The sequence below is a fragment of the Rhynchophorus ferrugineus genome, unplaced genomic scaffold (assembly GCF_030347505.1).
Source record: "Rhynchophorus ferrugineus isolate W39M unplaced genomic scaffold, kcgeb_rfMv2 rfM14, whole genome shotgun sequence".
Taxonomy (NCBI): domain Eukaryota; kingdom Metazoa; phylum Arthropoda; class Insecta; order Coleoptera; family Curculionidae; genus Rhynchophorus; species Rhynchophorus ferrugineus.
The window spans coordinates 1,112,095-1,137,081 of record NW_027472593.1 but is presented as its reverse complement, the minus strand read 5'-3'; the positions used below and the strand labels follow the sequence as shown (position 1 = coordinate 1,137,081).

Genomic DNA, 24,987 nt, shown 5'->3' with positions numbered 1-24,987 from the left:
AACTTTACCAAATTTTCTGACGTTTAACAATCTATAGCGTTAGGAATATTTCAACCCAAAAACAGGATAATGATAGCAAAAGATGGTTTTGCATGTACTTCTTGAATCCCATATACAAAATTTTTGACTTGATTATGAACGGCAAATAAACATGTGTTTTATTATTAAAAAAAATTAATTCTTCCAGTACAATTAGGCCACTATATAGTTTACAAAATGATTTTTATGAAGTTATTAGGAAATAAACATATTGTTGGCAGTGTGTTGAAAGAAAATTATATGCCTAGGTATTAAATGCTTTCACGTTACCTCTATCTTTATATCCTATGGTGACATGCTATTATATTGAGAATGCATTATATATTTGTAGTTTTTGGGTGTAACTAAAATATTTATTTTAGGAAAGAAGAATATGAAGCCCTTCTCTCCACACTGCGCACTAACTTGAAATATGAAGACGAGGATAAAGATGGAAAACAATTTAGGCGGACATGGTTACCTGTTGGTGAGACTTTGCTTCAGATGATTACCGTTCACGGGCCATCCCCTGTAACTGCTCAGAAATACAGAATCGAAATGTTATACGAAGGTAAACATGTATGGATTTTTAAAAGGCTTGAAATTTTTGTATTTATTTGTACATGGCGATATGTAGTTTACAACTCTATGGTTATTCACTGTGAATGATTGGTATAAACTGAACAACAATTACCAATTTTTTATTATTTTTTTAGTATATGCAAATTACTATACATTTTTTTGTTTTAAGGTATTACGAACTGTGACCCTAACGGTCCTCTAACGATGTATGTGTCCAAAATGGTAGACACTTCTCATAAAGGTCGTTTCCACACCTTTTTTTCTGTCTTTTTCCGGTAAAGTAGCCAACGGCGTGAAGGCCCCTATCCCAAGACCTAAATATGTGGCATCAAGAATGAAGATTTAAACGAAAAGACAATTCAAGGAGCCATCCCCATGATGGGTCGTTATGTAGAAGCTATTGAAGATGTCCCATCTGGAAATATTTACAGGCTGTTCGGAGTGGATCAATTTTTGGTTAAGCCCGATCCCATCCCCACATTCACAAACATACGCAACTTGAATGTCATCGTAGTACGTGTAGCTGTGGAACCCAAGAATCCGGCCGATTCACTAAAACTTTTAGAAGGTACGCAAATGTTCGCTTTTATTATGTGATCATCAATAAAGTCTGTGTTATTTGACTTCAGGTTTGAAACGAATGGCTAAGTCTGACCTTATGGTACAATGTGTCATGGAAGAATCTAGGGAAAACATCATTGCCGGTGCCAGAGAGTTCCACTTAGAAATCTCTCTGAAGGCCTTGGAGGAGGATCGATCATGCGTGAATTCAAGTTACTTAATCCGGCCCAATAGTGCCCTTCGTGTAACTGATGGTGCCCTTGTTCTAGTAGATAGTATTAGGGGTAAGTAAATTCCTAAATAATTATTTGTATAATAAATTAAATAATTATGCATGTATTTTTGGTGTTACTTCACTTTGTATTAATTTTACTAAAGAAACATGCATAATGCAATTCAATACAGATGCAAGAACGCATATCTAAATATATTTCTGTGGTAAAGACAATTTATCAAGAACTTCCGAATTAAAGTAGGAAACATTGTAGTGTCTTTGCTATATTTTAATTAATCGTGATGTCATCTCCAACCGCCCCAGGCCGACATTGGTTAATGATTGGTGCTACTGATGCTGCTAATTCGCTATAAATTATTAATAAAGTTAGAAACAATTTTGTAATAATGAATTATTTCAGGTGTGTGTACAAACGGAAACTATGTTACGTCAGGCTATCGACGAACGTATTAAGCCAAACTTGTTCATGAACAAGATGGACCATACCTATTTGAAATTGCTGTTAGGTGCTGAATAACTTTACGAAATTTTCTGACGTTTAACAATCTATGGGGTTAGGAATATTTCAACCCAAAAATAGGATATTGGTAACAAAAGATCGTTTTACATGTACATTTTGAATCCCATCTACAAAATTTTTGACTTGATTATGAACTGCAAGTAAACATGTGTTTTATTATTAAAAAAAATTAATTCTTCCATCACAATTAGGCTACTATATAGTTTCCAAATAACTTTTATGAAGTTATTAGGAAATAAATATATTCTTGGCAGTGCATTGGAAGAAAATTATAGGCCTAGGTATTAAACGCTTTCATGTTACCTCTATCTTTATATCTTATGGTGACAAGCTGTTATATCGAGAATGCATTATATATTTGTAGTTCTTCGGTGTAATTAAATTCACCAAAACCTGTAGAAGGTACGCAAATGTTCGCTTTTATTGTATTATTATTACTAAGGTTTGTGTCATTTGTCTTAAGGTTTGAAACGTCTGGCTAGGTCTGATCTTATGGTACAATGTGTCATTGAAGAATCTAGCGAAAACATCATTGCCGGTGACACAGAGCTCCACTTAGAAATCTCTCTGAAGGCCTTGGAGGAGGATCGATCATGCGTGAATTCAAGTTACTTAATCCGGCCCAATAGTGCCCTTCGTGTAACTGATTATGCTCTTGTTGTAGTAGATTGTATTACAGATAAGTACATTTCTAAATAATTATTTGTATAATAAATTAAATAATTATGGAAGTATTTTTGGTGTTACTTCACTTTGTACTAATTTTACTAAACAAAAATTAAAATTTTAAATAATGCATATATAAATATATTACTGTAGTAAAGACAACTTATTAAGAATTTCCTAATTAAAGTAGGAAACATCGAAAAAAGAATTTTGTAATATCTTTTCAATCTTTTAATTAATCGCGATGTCATCTCCAACCGCCCCAGGCCGACATTGGTTAATGATTGGTGCTACTGATGCTGCTAATTCGCTATAAATTATGAATAAAGTTAGAAACAATTTTGTAATAATGAATTATTTGCAGGGGTGTGTACAAACGGAAACTATGTTACGTCAGACTATCGACGAACGTATTAAGCTAATCTTGTTCATGAACAGTACCCATTTGAAATTGCAGTTGGATGCTGAATAACTTTACCAAATTTTCTGACGTTTAACAATCTATAGCGTTAGGAATATTTCAACCCAAAAACAGGATAATGATAGCAAAAGATGGTTTTGCATGTACTTCTTGAATCCCATATACAAAATTTTTGACTTGATTATGAACGGCAAATAAACATGTGTTTTATTATTAAAAAAAATTAATTCTTCCAGTACAATTAGGCCACTATATAGTTTACAAAATGATTTTTATGAAGTTATTAGGAAATAAACATATTGTTGGCAGTGTGTTGAAAGAAAATTATATGCCTAGGTATTAAATGCTTTCACGTTACCTCTATCTTTATATCCTATGGTGACATGCTATTATATTGAGAATGCATTATATATTTGTAGTTTTTGGGTGTAACTAAAATATTTATTTTAGGAAAGAAGAATATGAAGCCCTTCTCTCCACACTGCGCACTAACTTGAAATATGAAGACGAGGATAAAGATGGAAAACAATTTAGGCGGACATGGTTACCTGTTGGTGAGACTTTGCTTCAGATGATTACCGTTCACGGGCCATCCCCTGTAACTGCTCAGAAATACAGAATCGAAATGTTATACGAAGGTAAACATGTATGGATTTTTAAAAGGCTTGAAATTTTTGTATTTATTTGTACATGGCGATATGTAGTTTACAACTCTATGGTTATTCACTGTGAATGATTGGTATAAACTGAACAACAATTACCAATTTTTTATTATTTTTTTAGTATATGCAAATTACTATACATTTTTTTGTTTTAAGGTATTACGAACTGTGACCCTAACGGTCCTCTAACGATGTATGTGTCCAAAATGGTAGACACTTCTCATAAAGGTCGTTTCCACACCTTTTTTTCTGTCTTTTTCCGGTAAAGTAGCCAACGGCGTGAAGGCCCCTATCCCAAGACCTAAATATGTGGCATCAAGAAAGAAGATTTAAACGAAAAGACAATTCAAGGAGCCATCCCCATGATGGGTCGTTATGTAGAAGCTATTGAAGATGTCCCATCTGGAAATATTTACAGGCTGTTCGGAGTGGATCAATTTTTGGTTAAGCCCGATCCCATCCCCACATTCACAAACATACGCAACTTGAATGTCATCGTAGTACGTGTAGCTGTGGAACCGAAGAATCCGGCCGATTCACTAAAACTTTTAGAAGGTACGCAAATGTTCGCTTTTATTATGTGATCATCACTAAAGTCTGTGTTATTTGACTTCAGGTTTGAAACGAATGGCTAAGTCTGACCTTATGGTACAATGTGTCATGGAAGAATCTAGGGAAAACATCATTGCCGGTGCCAGAGAGTTCCACTTAGAAATCTCTCTGAAGGCCTTGGAGGAGGATCGATCATGCGTGAATTCAAGTTACTTAATCCGGCCCAATAGTGCCCTTCGTGTAACTGATGGTGCTCTTGTTCTAGTAGATAGTATTAGGGGTAAGTAAATTCCTAAATAATTATTTGTATAATAAATTAAATAATTATGCATGTATTTTTGGTGTTACTTCACTTTGTATTAATTTTACTAAAGAAACATGCATAATGCAATTCAATACAGATGCAAGAACGCATATCTAAATATATTTCTGTGGTAAAGACAATTTATCAAGAACTTCCGAATTAAAGTAGGAAACATTGTAGTGTCTTTGCTATATTTTAATTAATCGTGATGTCATCTCCAACCGCCCCAGGCCGACATTGGTTAATGATTAGTGCTACTGATGCTGCTAATTCGCTATAAATTATTAATAAAGTTAGAAACAATTTTGTAATAATGAATTATTTCAGGTGTGTGTACAAACGGAAACTATGTTACGTCAGGCTATCGACGAACGTATTAAGCCAAACTTGTTCATGAACAAGATGGACCATACCTATTTGAAATTGCTGTTAGGTGCTGAATAACTTTACGAAATTTTCTGACGTTTAACAATCTATGGGGTTAGGAATATTTCAACCCAAAAATAGGATATTGGTAACAAAAGATCGTTTTACATGTACATTTTGAATCCCATCTACAAAATTTTTGACTTGATTATGAACTGCAAGTAAACATGTGTTTTATTATTAAAAAAAATTAATTCTTCCATCACAATTAGGCTACTATATAGTTTCCAAATAACTTTTATGAAGTTATTAGGAAATAAATATATTCTTGGCAGTGCATTGGAAGAAAATTATAGGCCTAGGTATTAAACGCTTTCATGTTACCTCTATCTTTATATCTTATGGTGACAAGCTGTTATATCGAGAATGCATTATATATTTGTAGTTCTTCGGTGTAATTAAAATTTTTATTTTAGGAAAGAACAATATGAAGCCCTTCTCTCCACACTGCGCATTAACTTGAAATATGAAGACGAGGATAAGGATGGAAAACAATTTAGTCGGACATTGTTACCTCTTGGTGGGACTTTGCTTCAGATGATTGCCGTTCACTTAGCATCCCCAGTAACTGCTCTGAAATACAGAATGGAAATGTTATACGAAGGTCCACATGATGGTGAAGCCGCTCTTGGTATGTGTCACCTGCATGGATTTTTAAAACGCGTTAAATTTTGGTATTAATTTGTACTTGATGATGTGTAGTTTAAAACTCTAGACTGATTCACTGTGAATGATTGGTATAAACTAAACAACAATTACCAATTTTTTATTAATTTCTTAATATTTGCAAATGACTATACTTTGCTTGTTTTTGTTTTTAGGTATTAAAAATTGTAATCCTAACGGTCCTATGATGATATTTATACGATTGATTATTTCTACGATTTTTGGTCCTGTTTTTTCCGGTAAAGTAGCCAACGGCGTGAAGGCCCCTATCCCAAGACCTAAATATGTGGCTTCAAGAAAGAAGATTCGAGAAGACAATTCAGGGGGCCATCCTCATGATGGATTAGTGTACAGTTCTTTTGGTTTAATTTTAAAATACTTCTTCCGTACTCTGGAACAAATAAAACACGCACTATATAGAGTTTTGAACGAAAAGTTGCAGGCGTCTGAAAATTTTGAAACAAATGTGCTGTCTGGTATCTAGTACACTAAGAACAACGTTACTAATTATGTTCCTGTTTTTGTCTAGATGAATCTTCCACTGGCTTTTGGTTTATAGATCATACCAATTAATAAGCAAAAAAATGGCAACGCCCTCTTAATTTATTTTTTAAATCATATTTAATGGAGTGAGTTTTATTCTTAATTCTATTTACAGGATTCCAATGGGCAACAAAGCAATCCATCGTGGTGGCGGTTAGATCATTCCTACAACCCGTCGTATGTTGTCTTTATGCTTGCCTATTAGTCAATATGTTATTAGAAATTCAATAGTCTGGGCAGACGTCCAGCCCAAACTCATTGAACTTGTTTGTCAGTGTGAAATTCAGGTAAATCTTTTATACAATTATATTTTCACTCCATCTTAGAAATACGTTCCATATCACAGAAAGCGGCACCAGATGATACAGCGTTGTATAAGTAGCAATTTTGAATTGTTTACATAATTATATCCCGGTTGATTTAGAACTTCTATCCATTCTCAGATGATTCTCTAGAATCGACTTGTTGTAGGTATTTGAGTAATTAAAGTACTGGATACAACTTAGTCCATGCATATTTATACTTTACAAACATCTCGATTAAAGCCACAACACAGAAATGAATCAAGAGTGAGGGATCTTCATCTTGTCCGGGTGGTTTTATCACGAGCATGCGCCGTAGCGTTTTTACGATTTTATATACAAAGCAACTACTCTTAACATTTAATTATTCAACAATATATAAGCCGATTCAGTATATAGGCGCATCCACCCAATTATTATATGTCCAACTATATGTGTAACATTCGCAAGATATGTTATATTAATGGTATATTACTTTCGAATCTAAAGAATTCTTACTTTTTGGCCATTTGGAATAGGGGAACTAATAAAACATTAACAATCGTTAACAAAATTATTATATTAACAAATGTTTTATTAAAAGATATCCAAAATTACCTGATTTCTGCTATAGATTTAATTGGCTGGTTTTCACAATGTGTCAACATGCTTGTTGAAAAATATGATTTATAATGTTTCGCATTTATAATTTAATTTTTGGAGTTATTTCTTCAAGTTTAATATGTTTAAAAAATATACCAAAAACCATACCATAAGTCATATATCTAATATTTGACCGAACTGTTTTATTATTGAATTTTCCGTTTTAATATTATAATTTTTCTGGAAACCTAATTATTTATCAGATTATTTATTTATTATAAAAGCTAGTACTGTACTAATATACGAATATTTTATTTTGTTGTTTTTCAGGATACATATAAAATAAAGAAAGTTTTCCAGATCTCAGTCAATACTTGGAGAAAATGTAAACGCGTCGTTAATGACAATCCATTTTTTTCTATAGTACAAATAAAAAGGGCGTGATCCACGTTCTCATCAGAGAGTAGACGGCAGACTGCATCTGCTTTTTAAATCCCAAATATAACAACTTGAGGGAGTCCAAACTTGCTGGAGAAAGCGAATTATAGGAGAATTGGGGAATTGGACAGTAGGGGTTGACAGTACTTTGGTTGAAGGCTGCAATCCGACGAACTGTAGCATTTAAAAAGGATGAGCAATTTAATATATATTTGGGTATACATGTATGCTAGAGCCTGGTCTGGAATAAGGCGTAAAATACAGCTATAAGAATCACTCGCTGTTCGGTGAACTTGAGAGGACAGTTTTGTCCATTTTTAAGGTCCACCCGATAGAGGTGCGGTGGGCGTGGGTAGAAGAATGAGTCCATTAGGTTTATTAAGTTGTCTTTTTATAGCATTCATATGAATCGTAAAATTCAATTAATGTTATCAACGTTTTTAGTATTTAAATTTCAAACGTTAATTCATCAATAAACTATTATATTTCTTGTCATAGATTTTATAATTAATTAATAAATTTTTTTGGAAAAATGACTTGTTTTAATGCTTGACCATAAAAAATGACACAAAGTTTTAAAATTACTTTCCTGACGATGTGCATCCATTATAATATTTTTTAGAACCGATTTGGTGAAGGTAATTGGGCAATTAAAATACTGAATTCAGCTGAGCCGCTCTGTATTTATACTTTATGAATAAGTCGGTTATGGCCACATCACAGAATTAATTAAGATGCCGGAATCTTCATCCTGCCCGTGAGGCTATAACTCGATCTTGCTCCGTAGCGTTTTACATATTTATATTTCAAGGCAGCAAAACATTTATTTATGCAATCGTGCTTAAAAGCGCTTTTACCATATAGGCGTCTCTAATCAATTATTTGTGTCTAAAATTCGGCCACCCTGACCTCGCAAAACTTCACTCCGACCTGCTCTTGGAATATGGTGGTTGTTATTCTGGTTTTTCTATAATGGAGACATACTCTTAACTACTTGATCTTTTAAAATTTCTTACCTTGTTGATGATTTTTTCTTTATAGTTCCATTTTATACTTTCCATACTGTGTATTTTATAACTTCTGTGAAGTCAATTTTTTTATTTTTTGGGGTGACCTGCAGTTTATTCCTTCGGTGAGGTCTGGCTGCCAGACACCATTTTAAATTCTCTTAATGGTCTGGTATATTCAATGACTCTTTTTCTGTTTTCTTTTTTTTGTTGTGGTGACTACCGATTGGTTGGCTACTCCTGTGCTGGCAGCCTGGCAGTAAACGTTCATAGCAACGTCGCTCGTGATGGCCCCCAGTTTTTGGTACCCTTCATATCATCAGCTAATTTGTTGTCACGTGCATTGGTTGTTCTTATCGTTGGAGTACCCCACATAGGTATGCCCCTTTTGCAAGCCCTCTTTACTTTCCTAAATATAACTATATATTTGTATTAGATATCGATGTTCTTTCCAGTTGCTCTATGTATTTGTGTTCTGAATCGCATCTTAAATTAATGATTTTTGTCTAACACCATCTCAGAATAGAATATATATTTTCATTGTGTAAAACTATCGAACACTTGTTACCTCCTACTGTCCAACCTCTTTGATAAAATTACTTTGAGCGGAAAGATAAAAAATAATTTGAATACATTTAGTGTCTAATATCTTACTATGTATTTTATAGCTTATCACTTTTGGCGCATAAAAAATATAACACACATTTATCTAATTTTTAGGCATTTAATTTTTAATCCTAAGCAAGCAGACCTTGATACTCAACAAGGCTTCTACTTATTGGCATATCAAAACACCAAATGATAGATAATCGAGGTAATTAAAGGGTAAAATTAATGAATATGTTAACAATAAAAAAATAAAATACGGAATAAGTTTTACAAGGAATAGACTATTTATCTCTAAAAATATTTTTCAACTGTATAATTAAATAATATATAGTTAATAAACATACATTAAGCACATTTTTATAACATAAAACAATGAATTTTCAATAAATCACATAAACACTTCATATCGCACACTTATAATAAAATTTTAAAATAGAACATAATTTATTTGGTTTGGATAATATAGCTTTTGGACTTTTCCAATTTTTCGTTATTACATCACTTATTGCGTCAGGTGTTTTGTCTTTGTTTGTGATGAAACCACTGGTGTTTGTGGTACGTTTGCCTAAAAAGAAACCAATCAAAGCAAGTCAAATTTTGAAGAAAAACTCAAAAATTCATATTACATTTTGACGATCCTGACAACTATTCAATTTGGATTTATTGGATACGGCAGTGTCTGTAAGTTGTCCTATTCTCTGTCTTTCAGAATTCCGAAAATTCCGTCTCTTTGAAGCAGACTCTGTGTCTAAACGTCTCAATACTTGATGTTCGAGACAATATTGCTCTGCATTATAAGTTGGGCCCTCACTCTAAAAATACAAAAAAATTATAATATTTATAGATTATTAGGATTTTCTAAAATCATAAATTACGTTATCCCAACTATCATCAACTGGTACAAGTTTAATAGGTTCTAGAGGTGTTACCACCTTTTCAACTTCACTGCCTTCTTTTATTAGCTGCAATTCTATACACTTTTTATCCGGGCACATACTATGGTGTAACTAGTATAAAAAAAGTACTGTATCGGTTTTCTTTAATAAATAATACACCTTACATTTAATTCTTCTGGTGGTACACGGTGACATGTATTATAATCACAAGGGACTAGTACAATATTCCCGCTGTTAGCAGCTTTGCATTTCTTCAAATGTAATTCCATCCTTGATACTCTTATGTGATGTGAGTTATTGTAAGGACAAATAACTTTTTCATTGGGACTGTAAAATATCGGTTAAGTATTATCTTTAAATTCTTTGGTCATACATTACTCTCTTAATATCTCCATTGTTTAAATTTCTGTATTATATGTTTTTAAGATATTTTAAATATACACTAATATAAATTGTTAATAGTTAAATTATAAACGTTTATACGTGAATAAATGCACTTAAACTTTGAAATATTTCAAGGTAGCAAACATTGTTTATCACATTCTTTTGTCAAAATATTTTATGTTTTCTTATTGATTACATATATGGAAGATCAAAGAATAAACTAGAGATGATGAAAGAAAATCGATTGTAACTTCCGATGTATCGATAGTTACATAAATTATTCCATAAATATTATAAAACCTTTTAATCATTTTTAATAAACTATTAAATTTGGTACTTAACCTTAAAAGATTAGCTTCTCTACACTAATTAAAATAAAATATTTATAAAAAAATTCGATACTTTAATGCACATTTTACAATCTTTAAATAATATCGATATTTTTTTGGGCCTGCCCTGTGTGTATGTTAAATCGCAATTTAAAATACTGACTTTATTTCTAACATGATCTTAGAAAAAAAAACATTTCTAAAATGTAAAACATAATCGAAACATAACGATTAATATACTTTGAAAACGGATATTTAATTTTATATACTAATATACTTATTAATATACTTTTTACAGTATTTACAAAACATCGGCCTATATATCAATATTTTTATTTTTTATTAAAAAATCTACATATTTTTTGTGAAATATCGAAGTATTTTCCAGTAGCAGTAGCTGTTAAAAAATATTTATATTTTATTCATCCCTTATATCCATATACTTTTTTTAAAAGTTGACCTTGAAAGTGAAAGGAATACAACAAGGAATACATTCAACATCTTCCATTCAAGATCAAAATGATATTAAGTCGACTGCACGTTGTCGATATGTTCCCGTGCCGCACCACCGAATGGTTCCAGAACAGTCTCCGTTAGTTCGTTGATCGAAACGCATTGCCTTGTCTTACCTGTCGGACCAACAAGGTAGTATTTTTGTCGAATAAATGCCTCTTATTTAAACAAATAAGGTTAGAATATAATGAACATTTTAAAGACTAGAACATCTGTGCTGAGGTTATAACAGTGAGTTAAATAAGAATTTCTTTATTAAAATAAGTGGTGACAGTGATAAAATAGCCGATGGATTATCCCCTTCAAAAATGGTAAAATCAGACTGTGTAGAAACTTTGCTTTTCGTCTTATCAGAACAGAAGCTGGAAATAACTGAATTAGCGTAAAAATGCTGTATGGCGTGGTAAAATTCTTCATCTGGTGCTTCTAATGCACAAGCTAGAATGGTTTGGATATGCAATTAATCTAAATTAAAAATTAGGGGTAAGTGATAACATTATAATTGTTAAGGCAAGTCAATCTGTCAAAGTCCGGTACATACTATACAGTACATAGTTACTATTTGAATGTTAAGCTATATATAATAGTACAGGAAAAATATGTAGCAGACCTTATTCTTGGGTTTACTAACAAATAATTTCCGAGTTAACTTGTCTATAATGCAACAACTCTCTGAATTGGCGTCAATGTCCTGTATGAAATACTTTTATTTCTTGGTAAATAAAATACAAATTCAAATATTATAATGGTCACTATCTTGATAATATACTAGGTGTTGCAACGGTGATTACAATAACAATCGTATATCAACTACGTCAGCAAAAAACTCTTCGAGAGACTCTAAGAAACTATATGATTTCTGGTCAAGGCGTCGGCCTTTGTAGCCAAAAAGTGTCCATCTCAGCATTCCCATCGCTCGGTCCCGATACCACGTCTGTCTCGATTAGCGAATGAGTCATCAGGTGCCCTCTATGTAATTGGTTAACAATACCGATCTATATTTTGTTATAGCCCATCTCTCAGTGATTATGGAGAATTTCACTTGATTCATTTACCACAACGATCTACTTTGACGCACTGTATTAAGTAACATTGAATACGGACTATATCTTTTTACTCTGCATAGAAATAAAAAATTCTGGGAATATACGAATAGTTAATTTAAATCCAGAAAGAAGTCATCCGTTTGTACTCAATCATTGCAAAAAGGCCCATGCTGAAATTAGTTGTTGGTTAAAAAATTTTAAACCAAATAATACTAATTGTTCTACTATACAACAAAAGAAATCTCCATAAAATCCCTATTCCTAGTCTGTTGTGTGATAACAAGACATAGCATTTCATTATAATGATGACTGTGGTGCAGAAACATCTACTAGAGGATAGAAACACCACTTAAAATCTGTCATTCGAGGGCAAAATGACGGCAAATCGACTGCTACGTTGTCGATATTTTAAATTATTATTTACATATAGGGAAAATAGTTTAGTGGAGGATTTACAGATTTGCGGCTAGCTGCATATTAAAATTTTGCAGTAAGTCTTAAGTCTGCAATACGTTAACCTAATTCACAAACATACTGAATAATTTTTTCTGTTAATTAGATTTTGCAAATACTAAAATATCGCAATATAATATAGTTTTAAGCAATATAAATAAATATAGTTTTGCATAGTACTAGGATTTGTATTAAAAGTTTGAGTCTCGTTTTCCTCATTTTTCCGCTTTCTAACTTTTAAACTTTTAGGGCGCTTCGATTTCATTTGGATTATTTTATCATATTTCATATCACATCATAATGCAACCAACAGCAAAAAGAACATAAATGAATAAATGGAACTAAAATGTATTAAGGCAAATAATCTAAATTTGCCTACAATATAACGACTACTGTGTGACTATAACTAAAATAATTTTAAAAATAGTTTAATAATATTTTTCTTTGTACTTCGAGATTTTGACTGTTTATGATCTGTGATCGGTGGTTAATTGAAATATTACTCCAAAAATATAAGGTTTTTTTTTGTTCTGGCCTAAAAACCAGGCGGTGGAATGCATGACGCATACCTGGTCGCGGAGACTTGCCCTGGAGTGACAAGTTGGACCGGGTTATGTGGGACTGCCTCTGGGCTTACCAATACACTAAACCGAAACCGCCTCACAGTTGACCCCTGTGGATTACTACTGCTACTGCATTAGATTTGGGGATATGGCACCCGCTGATCGGGCAGCCGTTATTGGGCACGAAGGCCCGGCGATTCTATTGATTCTCGAACTTGAGTTAACACACAACTGGGTACTGTTCTATGGGGGCAAAAGTTATGACTGTAGCGATGGTTGGGGTCGTTTCAGCCTGGAAAAGGGGGAGAGCTTAGCGGTGACGCGGTGCTAAGCTCCCAGCATGTGGACCAGCTCGCGAACAAGCGCGTTTTCAGAAGAACTTGAGCTGAGTTGTTGTTTGTGGAATGATTGAGATATGAAGTGCTTGATTTCTGGAGTGTCAGTTTCCCTATGAATTTGATTATTTCTGACAAACCATGGAGCGTTTAATATTTTCCTGAGGAGCTTATTTTGGGAAACTTGAAGCCGTTTGACCTGGTTGGGTGCAACAAACTTGAAGTAGACATTAGATCCGTAGAGGAGTACGGACCGAATTAACATCTTGTAAAATAAGCATTTGATGGAGATGGGAAGTCTGCTAGAAGGGCAGATCAGAGAAGATAGCAGGTTTGCTATCCCCGAACCTTTATGGATTGCTTTCTGGATTTGGGAATGCCAACCGAACGCCGGTCGAAGTGAAGACCTAGGTACGTGACGTTATCCCGCCATGGAATTATTGCGGTGTCGATCTTAAGTTGCGAGACGTGCAGTGCGTAACGCTTCTTGTGGAAAATGATGGCCTGGGTTTTCAGGGGGTTGATTTGCAACCTCCAGAATTTGAACCACTTGACCGCATGATCGAGCTGCTTCTGTAAACTTCATGAATTGTAACTTCGAACCTGGCGGCCGTGAAGAAAGCAGTGTCGTCAGCGTAAAAGGCGACGTCAGTATGCTCTATTCTCGGCATATCTAAAATAAAGAGGTTAAATAAGGCTGGGGCCAGCGGGGAACCTTGAGGAACGCCAGCATCGATTTGTTTACGACTGGAAAGTGATGCCCTGATCTTGACCTGGAAAGATCTGTCCGAGAGATAGGACTTGATGAGAGCGGTTAGGTCTTCTGGGAGGCCTAACCGCACGCACTTTGCGAACAATCCGTCGTGCCAGACCTTGGCTTTGGTTAGGTCCAGAAGAATTGCTCCAAGCTTTTTACGTTGGTCAAGAGCATGATGGATGCGTGCAGCCAGACGGGAAGCTTGATGGACGGATGAGTGGTGAGCGCGAAAGCCGAATTGTTCATCTGGAATGATGTTGTTTTCCTTTCTGAAAGAGTTGAGAGCGTAGAGTATTGCCCTCTCAGCAAGCTTCGAAATGGCGCTGAGAAGGCTGATAGGCCTGTAATCAGATGGAGATGATTTTGCTCCTTTCTTGGGTATAACCGTTATATGTGCGTGTTTCCAAGACGCCGGGAAGTGTTGCAGTCTCATGATGGAGTTAATGATGTTTGCCAGTTCTGCGAGCTGCTTATGCGGGAGCTTTTTTAACTGGGTAATCGATATTCCATCGAAACCTGGAGATTTTTTGTTTTGAAGTTTGGCGATCATAGTCTGTAGAGACTTTGGAGACACAAAATGGTTGAGAAGAAAGGCGGGGATTACTGGTCTTTTGACGGAGTTGGATTCGTTGATGACAGTGTCAATATCTTTAGCTTTAGTGTTCTGTGCGGGTGGGAGGCATTTAATTTGAGCTTCGTAGGTCTCTGCAAGGAGCTCGACTTTTTCTTGGTCAGTGACTACGAAATTTCCTGTAACCGCTGACTTCAGGGGAGGGATGACATTGTGCGTCTTCCCCACGACGCATTTGGAGACACGCCAGAAGGAAGGGGGGCCATCCAGCCTTTGGTCCGCGAGAAATGAGTTCCAGTTCATTGCTCGCCAAGTGGAGACGGCCGCCCTTACCCTCTTGCATGCTCTGGGTGAAGCAGCATCAAGGGTGAATCGAGCTAATCTGCATAAACCGTTTTTGATGCGAATTTCACGTTTAAGAGAAGCGGGAAGGTTGTTTTTCCACGGCTGGGGTTGTGATGAAATTTTGACTGTGGCAGATTCGTGAGCAGACTGAATATCGCGAGTTAGCTTCAGTACGGCTTCCTCGAGGTGTTCTGGTGTGTTAATTTTCGGAATTGGATCGAATTTCAGGAGAAGAGATTGGTAGTTTTTCCAGTCGGTTTTTTTCCTGAATCTTGTTAGTGGAACTTGAGTGGTGGCGCAGATTCCGAGTTTGAGAAGGACCGGACGATGATCAGAGTCTAGTCCGTCAAGGACTCGAACTTCGGAATCACGATTTACGTCTTGAAGAATAAAGAAATCAAGGATTCTTGCTGCGCCTTGAGAGACTGTACTAGGGTGATGGGTGGGTTCATCTGGCAAGGCAAGACCGTAGCCCAGATCTGCACTTAGAGCTACGATGGCGTTACCTGCGGGATTCGCTCTGGAACACCCCCAGATGGGGTGGTGGGCGTTGAAGTCGCCACCTATTATTTTCGGAAATTTTCCTTCCACGAGTGATCGGTATTCGGCATAGTTGAATGCAGAAGATTTCCTGTACAGGGATTTAATCACGAAGGGACGTTCTTGGATATCGGTTTTAATGGAGGTTGTTTCGAAGTTGTTTACTGATAACGATGGAAGGAGCTCGTGTTTGACTCCTTTTCTGACGAGAATAGCGGTTCCACCGCCTCGACTCGGTGTTCTATCGTTTCTGTAGACCAAAAAGTGTTCGAAAGAGAGACGATGCGAAGGTTTCAGGAAAGTTTCCTGGATGAGCACGATGTCGACGTCATAGAATGTCATGACATCTTCCAATTCCGCTTGCTTTCCGCGTAAGCTATTTGCATTCCATGTCATCAGTATAAGAGATTTCGGAACAGCCATTTCGAAGAGTTAAAGGCTGCTGGAAGTTATAGAGACAGGTAAGTGTTGCCGCCTAGACAGCGACATTTGGAAAAAGACGAGCAAGTTGGTGAGCCAGGGCGATCACTTGCAGGAAAGCCTGCGGGTCAGTAAACGCCTGTATTGTGGAGTTAAGGTCCGGTGTATTGGTTGGAGCAGGAGTTTGAGTTGGAGCAGGCTGGGTGGCGCTGGCTAATTTTTGGGCTAGCTTCCTGCCACCTTGGTTATTCCATGCAGAACCTTGTGGAGTCCTGGTTTCGGTCGGAATTTTTGGTTTTCTTGGAGCAGGAAGGCAGCTGCAACCGCTGAAGTTTGCGGTATGAATTTCACTGCAGTTGCTGCACTTTCGAGGTGCTTCTGGGATTTTGGTACAGTATCTAGTGTCGTGATGCCCGGCACATTTGACGCAACGTGGGGGGGCTCGGCAATATGAGCTGGAGTGCCCGAAAAGTTGACAGTTGAAGCACTGCACTGACTGGCCGTTTCCCCTCTGGACCTCGACCTTCACTGTGATGACGCCGAGTTTGGTCATATATATGATCTGTCGCTCTTCGCGAGGAACAACTACCTGAACAATTGGTAGTTCTATCCCGGATTTTAATTTCCATTGTTGTGATTTGGGAGCCTGTTTTCCCTTGTTGCCGGCCTTCGGCAGCTGGCTTTCCTAAGGTGGAGAGACGGGCCCTCTTTCCTTTTTCCCACCAAGGTGAAACCGTTTAGCTGGTGTCTGGGTCTGGATTTCTATGGCAGCGGGAATCTTTACTTCCATGGCATCTTTTTGATGCTTCATGAATTGTGTTATCGTAGCTGTGAGAGTTTTGATTTCTTCCTTGAGATTTTCGGAAGCCTTTTCGCTCTTTTCCAGCTTTTCCGTCTGTTTGGGCTTTTGCGAACGTTTTAACGTCAGCTATCTGCTTTCGCAGGTCTTCGTTCTGTAAAAATATAAGGTCTAAAAGGATTAGTTTTCCAAACAATTGACAATGATCCTATTTCAATTGTTTAGTATTTTATTTACGTATTTGTTAATATTCGAGAAGCTACCCGGTCGTTCGGTTTTACCATTATCCCTCAAGTCGGAAAGAATTAAACAAGTTACAAAATTTTAAGCATCTGTTGTTAATATGAATTGCTTATCAAAGTTAGGATACATTAAAATACTATCAGATGTTATAATTTTTTTACATTTTTCAAAATATGTTTTATTTTTTTTAATATGGAATTAAGAGATTGCAAGAAATTTTAAACAAATTTAGAATATCAAAAAGACCTATAAATTTTTTTAAAATTGGAAAATATGGAATTAAGAGGTTTCAGAGATCTGACAAAAGGCTTGCCGGTGATAACCCCAAGTTGTCGTTATTGTGGAATATTTGTAATTTTTTCTATATATGTAGGGAACGACACCTGATCCATCTGTCTGACGGAGCCGTATCTACGTTTCAAGAATACGCTCTGAATGGTTAGCTTGTTTGTGGAATAGCCGCCACCGAAAGAATACGTTCGAGTGGCATACAATAATGATTAGTTTTTAATTTTTTGTTATATTAATTTTGGTTATAATTTATATTAACAGAAGCAACCGTACAATTATTATTCTTGGCTTGCCATAAATTATGAATTATGGGTAATGTAACACCTATACACTGATACACCTATACACTGATACACCTATATACACTAAACAAGTTCCTGTGGTTTTGTTCGCTTCGATCCTCTGATTTCCCGCGTGTTGTCCAATAGCTGTATAGCTTTCACGTTACTGTGATTATGCAACCGTAGTTCAAGGCGAAATCTTGGATCACTTCTTGTATCCATTTGATTTCGAGGTCACTGATAATTATTCGCAAAACTGTTTGATGTTTGGCGTATTATCAATATATGGCATTTGTCAACCCCATATACACCATGGATCCAAATTGGCTTTATGATTGACTGATAAACCAATCTCTTTGATTTTAGGTTAAGTGGAGAGTATATTTCAATTAACCAATACATTTTCTTGACTTTGAATCTAATCTGCTCTGCTTTTTGTCTAACATGAGGTTTTTAGTTTAACCTACTATCGAGACATATTTCGACGTATTTAGCTGATTCTGCTTGAATCAGGCATCTGTCAAGTGATATAATTATGTATTTGTCATTTTACTTCAATTCAAAATTAACATGGACGGATTTGGAGCGATTAAGCCATATTTTTCAGTCTCTAGTCCATTTGTAGATTTTTTTACCGCTACTTGTACGTTATCTACAGCCTTAGACAACTTAGACAATTTTTAATATGAAAACTGTGTCGTCGGCAAATATTCCAAGTATTGTTTCTTCTGTTGTAGGGATACGTGGATCTTCAGCTGAAATAGGGTTGAGTGTAGAGATTGCTCGTGCATCTAAAACTCTAAATTTTTTCAAAATGTTATTATTCGAGGAGTCGACAGTAATTGGGGGGAAGCAATCTGTTCATTTTGTATATTAATCCCAAATGCCGTACCCGGTCAAAAGCTTGTGAGACGTCCAGTAATATTGCAGGGCAGTATTTCTTTTCTTCGAGTTCCTTTTTAATTACCGCTGTTACTCTATGCGCTTCGTCCATTTTTGAGTGGTGATTTCAAACTGCAAATTGGAAATCTGGTATTTCTATAAATTACTTAATGCGTTTTAACAGCAGTTTCTCATATAATATTGATATCGTAGGTAACAGCGAAATACACTGGTAAGATCTAACTTGGTCTACTGGTTTATCAGGTTTTTTAAGCAAATGAATTCGAGCAACATTAAATAATTCCGAAACATGCTTCAGTCTCAAACAGGCATTGAATATTCAATATATCTTTTATTAACCAGCCTTTTTAGGATTGATGTTAATATAAATTTCTGTGGCAACTTCCATAGGAAAAATCTGATTTACAGCAACATCGGCCTTATGAACAGGATTTGTATCTAGTGTATATTCTATAACTCTCGGTTGGTATACGTTATAGGTTCTTGCATTATAAGACTAAACGGGTCTCTGCTAGTAAATGTGTTAGTAGGATTGGGTTTGTTTGTTTTTTTCAGATTTGTCGCACCTAGTGCTAACAATACTGGAGTGTGATCAAATGATACTTAGCAAAATCTCTCGATTTGTATTTAATTTGAAGAGATGCCTTTCGAAATGTAAAAGTCCAGTAGGTCTGATAATTTTTACTGCCCCAGTAAGTGGGTTTGCGCCCAGAGTAATAATTACATGTAGTTATATTTATTGCTGCGAATAGTTCGCTGGGTTTTCCAGGTATTATTAATCGTGAACCTCAGGCTGTATGTTTAACATTTTTTTATTATTTAGTTATTATATTGTTACTAGTCGTTTCCGTCTAACCTACGATTTGTCTTTGTAATAACTTAAATCTAGGTATATAACTAGGAGGACCCATCGGCCCTATCTCAGTCTTTGGTGAAATAATGTTTATACGTGTCACTGCTGAATTTTTTAATATATGCACCTCACTATACAATGCTACACAAGATCAGGTGATTTGATTTTCTTGAGTCTATGTCGTGTTCTGGTGGTATCTTTCCTCATGCTCCCTTGCAATTCTCTTGATTTCTTGACTGACTGTGGGTATCTGAAGGTCTCGATGTAGGTAACAAGTGCTATAGTATTTGGGTGCACCCACAATACCTCTCAGGACTTTATTCTGAAAAACTTATTTGATTTATGTTACTCTTTGCAGAACATCCCCATAATTGAACTCCGTATGTCCATATATGTGTTAGTAATTGCTTATGTATTAGCAATTAATTATATACTGTTAATTGTGATTTTCTTCCAATTAGTCAGTAGATTTTCCTATTTTTCAACTCCAGTTCGTTTCTTTTCTTCTTCATATATTCCTTCCAGCGAAGTTTTGCATCGAGATTCATTCGAAGATGTTTAGCGTTGTTGCTATATGGAAATATAGTGTTATTTAATCTTATTGGTGCTTGTACGGTCTGTTTATATTATGAACTGCACGTGTCCAATTATTTAAATTGTCACTTGCCTGTTGTAATTTTCGTGAGGCTTCTTCAGTATTATCTCCGACAGCTATAATCGCAGTGTCATCAGCAAATGTAGCCTTCGTAATATTTTCCATTTGAGGTATATCACAAGTGTAGAGCAGATAAAGCATTGATCCCAGTACACTTCCTTGTGGTACCCCTGCTTTAGCTTCTTTTATTGTAGAGTAAGCTTCTTCTAGTTTGAATCTGAACATTCTGGTTGTAATGTATGATTTTAATAGTTAAGTGTGTTGTTTTTTTAGTATTTTTAGTAGTTTATGCTCAAGGCCTTCATGCCAAACCTTATCGAAGGCTTGTGTTATATCTAAAAATATAGCTATACATACTTCTTTTACTTTCGTAGGCTTTTTCAATAACATCTGTTATTCTGTGGACCTGGTCAATTGTTGAATGCTTGTTAAAAACCCAAACTGGTGTGTTGGTATTAGGCTTTTTTTCTCTATATGATCGGTTTCATTCTTTTCAACAGGAGTTTTTCAAAAACCTTAGATATTACTGACAGCAGTGATATAGGTCTATAGGCTCTTATTTCGTTTGGTGACCTCCCAGGTTTTGGGATCATTATAATTTCCTACATTCTTCAAATGTCTGGGACATGTTTTAATCTAAATGCTGTATTGATCCAGTTGGTTCTATAATTCCCTTTCTTCGTAGTTTTTGCAGTAGTTCTCCTCTTATTAAATCGTAGCCTGGTGATTTCCTGCGGTTAATGTCAGTTTCAATAACTTTGTTTAACCCTTTCGGCGTCACTAATTCAATCGTTGAATTTTCAGCTTCTATATCCGGCAAAATATGTTCAATATTAGTTTCGTTTGGTTTGATATTATTGATGATGATTAGTATTTTCTAGATATTCAGCAAATGCTTCTGCTTTTTGGTGATTGTCATGTGCCTAATTTCCACATAGGTCTCTTATAGACGAACTGTGTAGACATGAACGCTTTAAATATTTTGGGGCTATCCAGATTGAGTAATCAGTTTCTTTATCATGTGTCAAATTTCTCAGATAGTCATTAATGGTTTTGTTTTCAATTTTCAGTATTTCCCTTTTCACTCTTTGGGTTATATTGTTTAAATTATTTTTATTTTCAGGTGTTCTGATTTGTTGCCATTTTTTTCGTAATTTACGTTTTTCAGCTACCATTTCCTTCACTTCTATTGGATAATTAATTCCTTTAGTTGTACTATTAAATTGTGGAGTATTATTCCAAGCAGCTTGTTGAATATCAACTACGAATTTCTCTGCTTCAAAATTTAATTGTTCAGTTGTCTTGAGGGGTACATTTAGTTAAATTCGTTTGTTCAATTGTTCAGCAAATCGTTCCCAGTCTGTTCTCTTGATTATTAATGTTGGGTTTCTTTCTTGTCTTATTATGTTTTCGCTCAACGTCAGAATCACTGGCGTATGATCTGAACTTAGCTCAAAATTTTCTTCGATCTTTTTATAGTTGGCTGTTATGTTTCTTACTATGAAGAAATCTAACAGGTCTGGGGTTTTCTCTTGATCAGTCGGCTAATAAGTTGGTTTTCCAGTTGACATGTAACTACATCATTGTTCAGCAGCTGCTTTATGCCGTTCATTGTCTTTAGTTGATGTCATTCTGTGTCCCCATCTAGTATTTTCTGCATCGAAATCAACTCCAATTTTAAATTTTTCTCCCAGGTTGCTCAGGACATTCAAATAATTTTCCTTTTTTTGATTGTATCTTGTAGGACAATAAATTGCGGCTATTGTACCCTTGTATCTGCTTGATTTAATAGCTAGTGCTGTTACCTGATTTTCTGCTGTACTGAGCTGGGAGCTTAGGTTCTTGATGGAGGCAAATGTTTTTTTTTATTATTATTACACTTCCTTCTCTTGCGGTGTTAGCTGGATGTATGGTATGATAAAATCTATATTCTCTAAATTTTATAAAGGACTCTTTTGTTAAATGGGTTTCTGATATTAGGCAAATATCTATTTTTTGCATATCTAGGAATACTTTTAGGGTAGCGTATATATAGCGTTAAAATATTCGTTCATTTTTCTTGTTTGTCCAGCTTTCCTATTAGTTTAAGTAGCAATTCGTTGGTGGTTGCTTCATCTTCCTTTTTGTCTCTTTGCTTATTTTGACTGATACTTTGGGCATAAGTCATTTCACCATGAACGTTATTATATTTTTTCGGTTGTCTCTTTTCACTTATTGGTTCTTGAGGTTTAACTTGAGCTATTCTATTTCTCCTCCCTTGTATTGTTTTAGCAACTACACATCCTCTATAACATGCCGGATGCGCTTCATTGCAATTTGCACATTTCGACTTAGCTTCTTTGGGTCACACTCTGTGGTGATATGTTTACCTGAATATTTTACACATCTGGGTTCTCTTCTGCAGAATTACTGTATGTGTCCATGCAATTGGCATCATTTACATTGCGGTATTAAGTTTGATTTTTTTAGAGGTTTTATTTTTATTTCAACCCCAAAAATACTTTTATACCTGTTCTAAAATACCAAAAATGTTTTTTGTGTCCGTATCTTATTCAAAGGCTAACATAAATAGACGTAATGGCTTCTTGTGGACTAAAAATTCTCCTTTGTTAATTTTGGTTTTTTCTTTTTTAAAACTATTTGTCGCATTTAAGCATTTATGCCCATTTTGGTTTAGTTCTGCATTAATTTTTCACTTTTGTTGATGACTTTCACGACTGTTGATGGAAGCGCTCTTGCCATTTGATGCCTCTGTTTCTTTTGTCGTCATAAGAGTGCCATTACAGTTTCAGTAACTCTAAACAATCTATTATTATTGTGAATATTGTAAGACATTCGGCGTCGAGTTTTATTGGTCCATTGTTTAGTACCGCTGCTTTGAATATTATATACTTGGACCTCATCGTAAAGCAAGTCAAAGTCGGTAATATTATTTACGATACTTGGGGGTGACCTGGGCATTCTAATTTCTTTATTTTGTTCATTATTTTGTTTTACTTTTATTTGCTGTGATCCTGGGGAATTATTTGCTTTTATTTTTTTTACTTTTAACCGTTATTCAGCCTATTTCTATCTGTAATTCTTCTTCATCTGTTTCGTATGTAACAATTGGACTGCTTTTGTTAGCTTGGTGGTTTGTCCTTGCCTTCAGAGCTTTGTTTATTTAGTTGTAGTTTTAGGGCATTTATTTGTTTTTGAATATTAGTTAATGCAATTTCAAGACTCTCTGTCTTTTCGTTCATCCATTGTAGAGTGCCTATTCGTTCTGGGTTCTAGTTGTGTTCTCTATATTTAAAACTGCAATATGTGATATCCTGATGTCGATATTTCCATTTTATCTATTTTTTGTGCAGTGTTCTTCTTAATATTTTTTTACGTATTGTTGAAATAATACTGTTATTTTTATATTTCAAATTATCCTACGCTGCATTTATGGTCCAGATATTCAGTTTCGGCTCTTAACGTTTTATGGCATTTTGCATTTATTTTCTACTGTACTGACCTTTTTTTCCGATGGCACTTTCACTTTTTTTATATATTCTAAAATCCGCTCCAATAATATATCTTGGGCTTAATTTTAAAAATAAATGTCTATAACACGAACATAATAAAAGAGGATTTAATAAGTAATAAATGGAAATTAGAAAGGGAAAACTGGAACACTCTATGAACAAATTATCATGAAACTCAACCAGGGTGGTACAAAAGACACTAGAATAAACTGAATAAGAAAAGCTTAGTGATTCTGAGCATCGCGTTTTTGGAAATGATGTGTTATGAAGTTTTAGCACCTCTAGGATCTGTTACAACAACATGTCGTCAAAATATGGACAAATTGTACAATTAAAAAGAAGTGGCAATCCTGTCTAGTTCCTATATACTTTCCTTCAAATTTAAGAAAAAACATAACTGATATTAAATGAAACTGCCTAAAATATCGCATTACAAGATCGAATTCTACCATAGATAGTACCATAGATATTTGGAACCATTCATGATTTTCTTGAATGGTACAAGTCTTCGTCGGTGTTTTAGTTCAAAATATTGAGAAAATATTAACAATAGAACTCGCTTTTATTCTATGATGTAATATATAGAGGAATAATACTAAAATTATAAATTTTTAAATACATTAGGATTCATAATCAATTTGTCATAAAGATATAAGTTGCATTTAATATATCTTAATATTAAACTTGAAAATACGTTGCAGATCCTTCAGGTCTCTCCTAAAACCTTCTCTGAATAACAACAATCGAAATTCCCAAATTTAAATAAAATTAATAATTAACGATATTTAAGTTCAAAATAGCTATTCATTTCAAAAATATACGAAATATCTAATACCTGCATAACTAGACCTTCAAAATTCTTTTGATTTATTTGTAATATAAATATTGTAAGATCAATATCGTATTAAAATGGTACTGATAAAATACTTTGATTATTGCCAAAAGCATACCCTTAATCTAGTATTATTTCATCAACCACCTTATAATACACTAATATTAATGATTTACTGAATTCCTTATTTGGGATTTTTATTAATTAGACCTCATAAATTAAATTGATATTACTGCGATAATTGAAATTACAATTACTAACATGTTTAAATGTACTAGGTAAACTAATACATATTTATCTCAAAATATCTACGTTTCACTTATGAAACTAGGAAAAATACAAAACAACAATATTACAATAAACATAATTTAT

The 24,987-nt window shown here is 34.8% G+C and overlaps 1 protein-coding gene, 1 long non-coding RNA gene and 2 pseudogenes across 4 annotated transcripts; 3 read left to right on the top strand and 1 right to left on the bottom strand.

Annotated features, from left to right (window-relative positions):
- Window positions 1–127: 127 nt before the first annotated feature.
- LOC143205763 (eukaryotic translation elongation factor 2-like) lies at window positions 128–2,274 on the top strand (annotated as a pseudogene). The gene is made up of 4 exons (XR_013007894.1): window positions 128–141; window positions 402–589; window positions 770–1,168; window positions 1,230–2,274. The product of XR_013007894.1 is annotated as a eukaryotic translation elongation factor 2-like (transcript).
- Window positions 2,275–2,503: 229 nt separating this feature from the next.
- Window positions 2,504–5,530, top strand: LOC143205667 (translation elongation factor 2-like; annotated as a pseudogene). The gene is made up of 4 exons (XR_013007851.1): window positions 2,504–3,641; window positions 3,934–4,220; window positions 4,282–4,497; window positions 5,364–5,530. The product of XR_013007851.1 is annotated as a translation elongation factor 2-like (transcript).
- Window positions 5,531–6,250: 720 nt separating this feature from the next.
- On the top strand, window positions 6,251–8,011 carry LOC143205695 (uncharacterized). Its single transcript, XR_013007857.1, has 2 exons — window positions 6,251–6,443; window positions 7,371–8,011. It is a non-coding gene; the product is annotated as an uncharacterized LOC143205695 (long non-coding RNA).
- A 1,453-nt stretch (window positions 8,012–9,464) lies between these two features.
- On the bottom strand, window positions 9,465–10,515 carry LOC143205646 (uncharacterized). The gene is made up of 5 exons (XM_076418756.1): window positions 10,369–10,515; window positions 10,155–10,317; window positions 9,970–10,101; window positions 9,721–9,906; window positions 9,465–9,659 (listed from the first exon to the last, which is right to left on the bottom strand). The coding sequence occupies exons 1-5, from the start codon at window positions 10,383–10,385 to the stop codon at window positions 9,597–9,599; spliced, it is 561 nt and encodes a 186-aa protein (XP_076274871.1). The 5' UTR covers window positions 10,386–10,515; the 3' UTR covers window positions 9,465–9,596.
- Window positions 10,516–24,987: the final 14,472 nt, after the last annotated feature.

Bases quoted from the DNA above. Each gene is read 5' to 3' on its own strand.
- LOC143205646 (XM_076418756.1), bottom strand. The intron at 10,102-10,154 runs GTAAGGTGTATT...TTTTTATACTAG, and splicing joins TACCACCAGAAGAATTAAAT to TTACACCATAGTATGTGCCC. The intron at 9,907-9,969 runs GTAATTTATGAT...TTGTATTTTTAG, and splicing joins TTGATGATAGTTGGGATAAC to AGTGAGGGCCCAACTTATAA.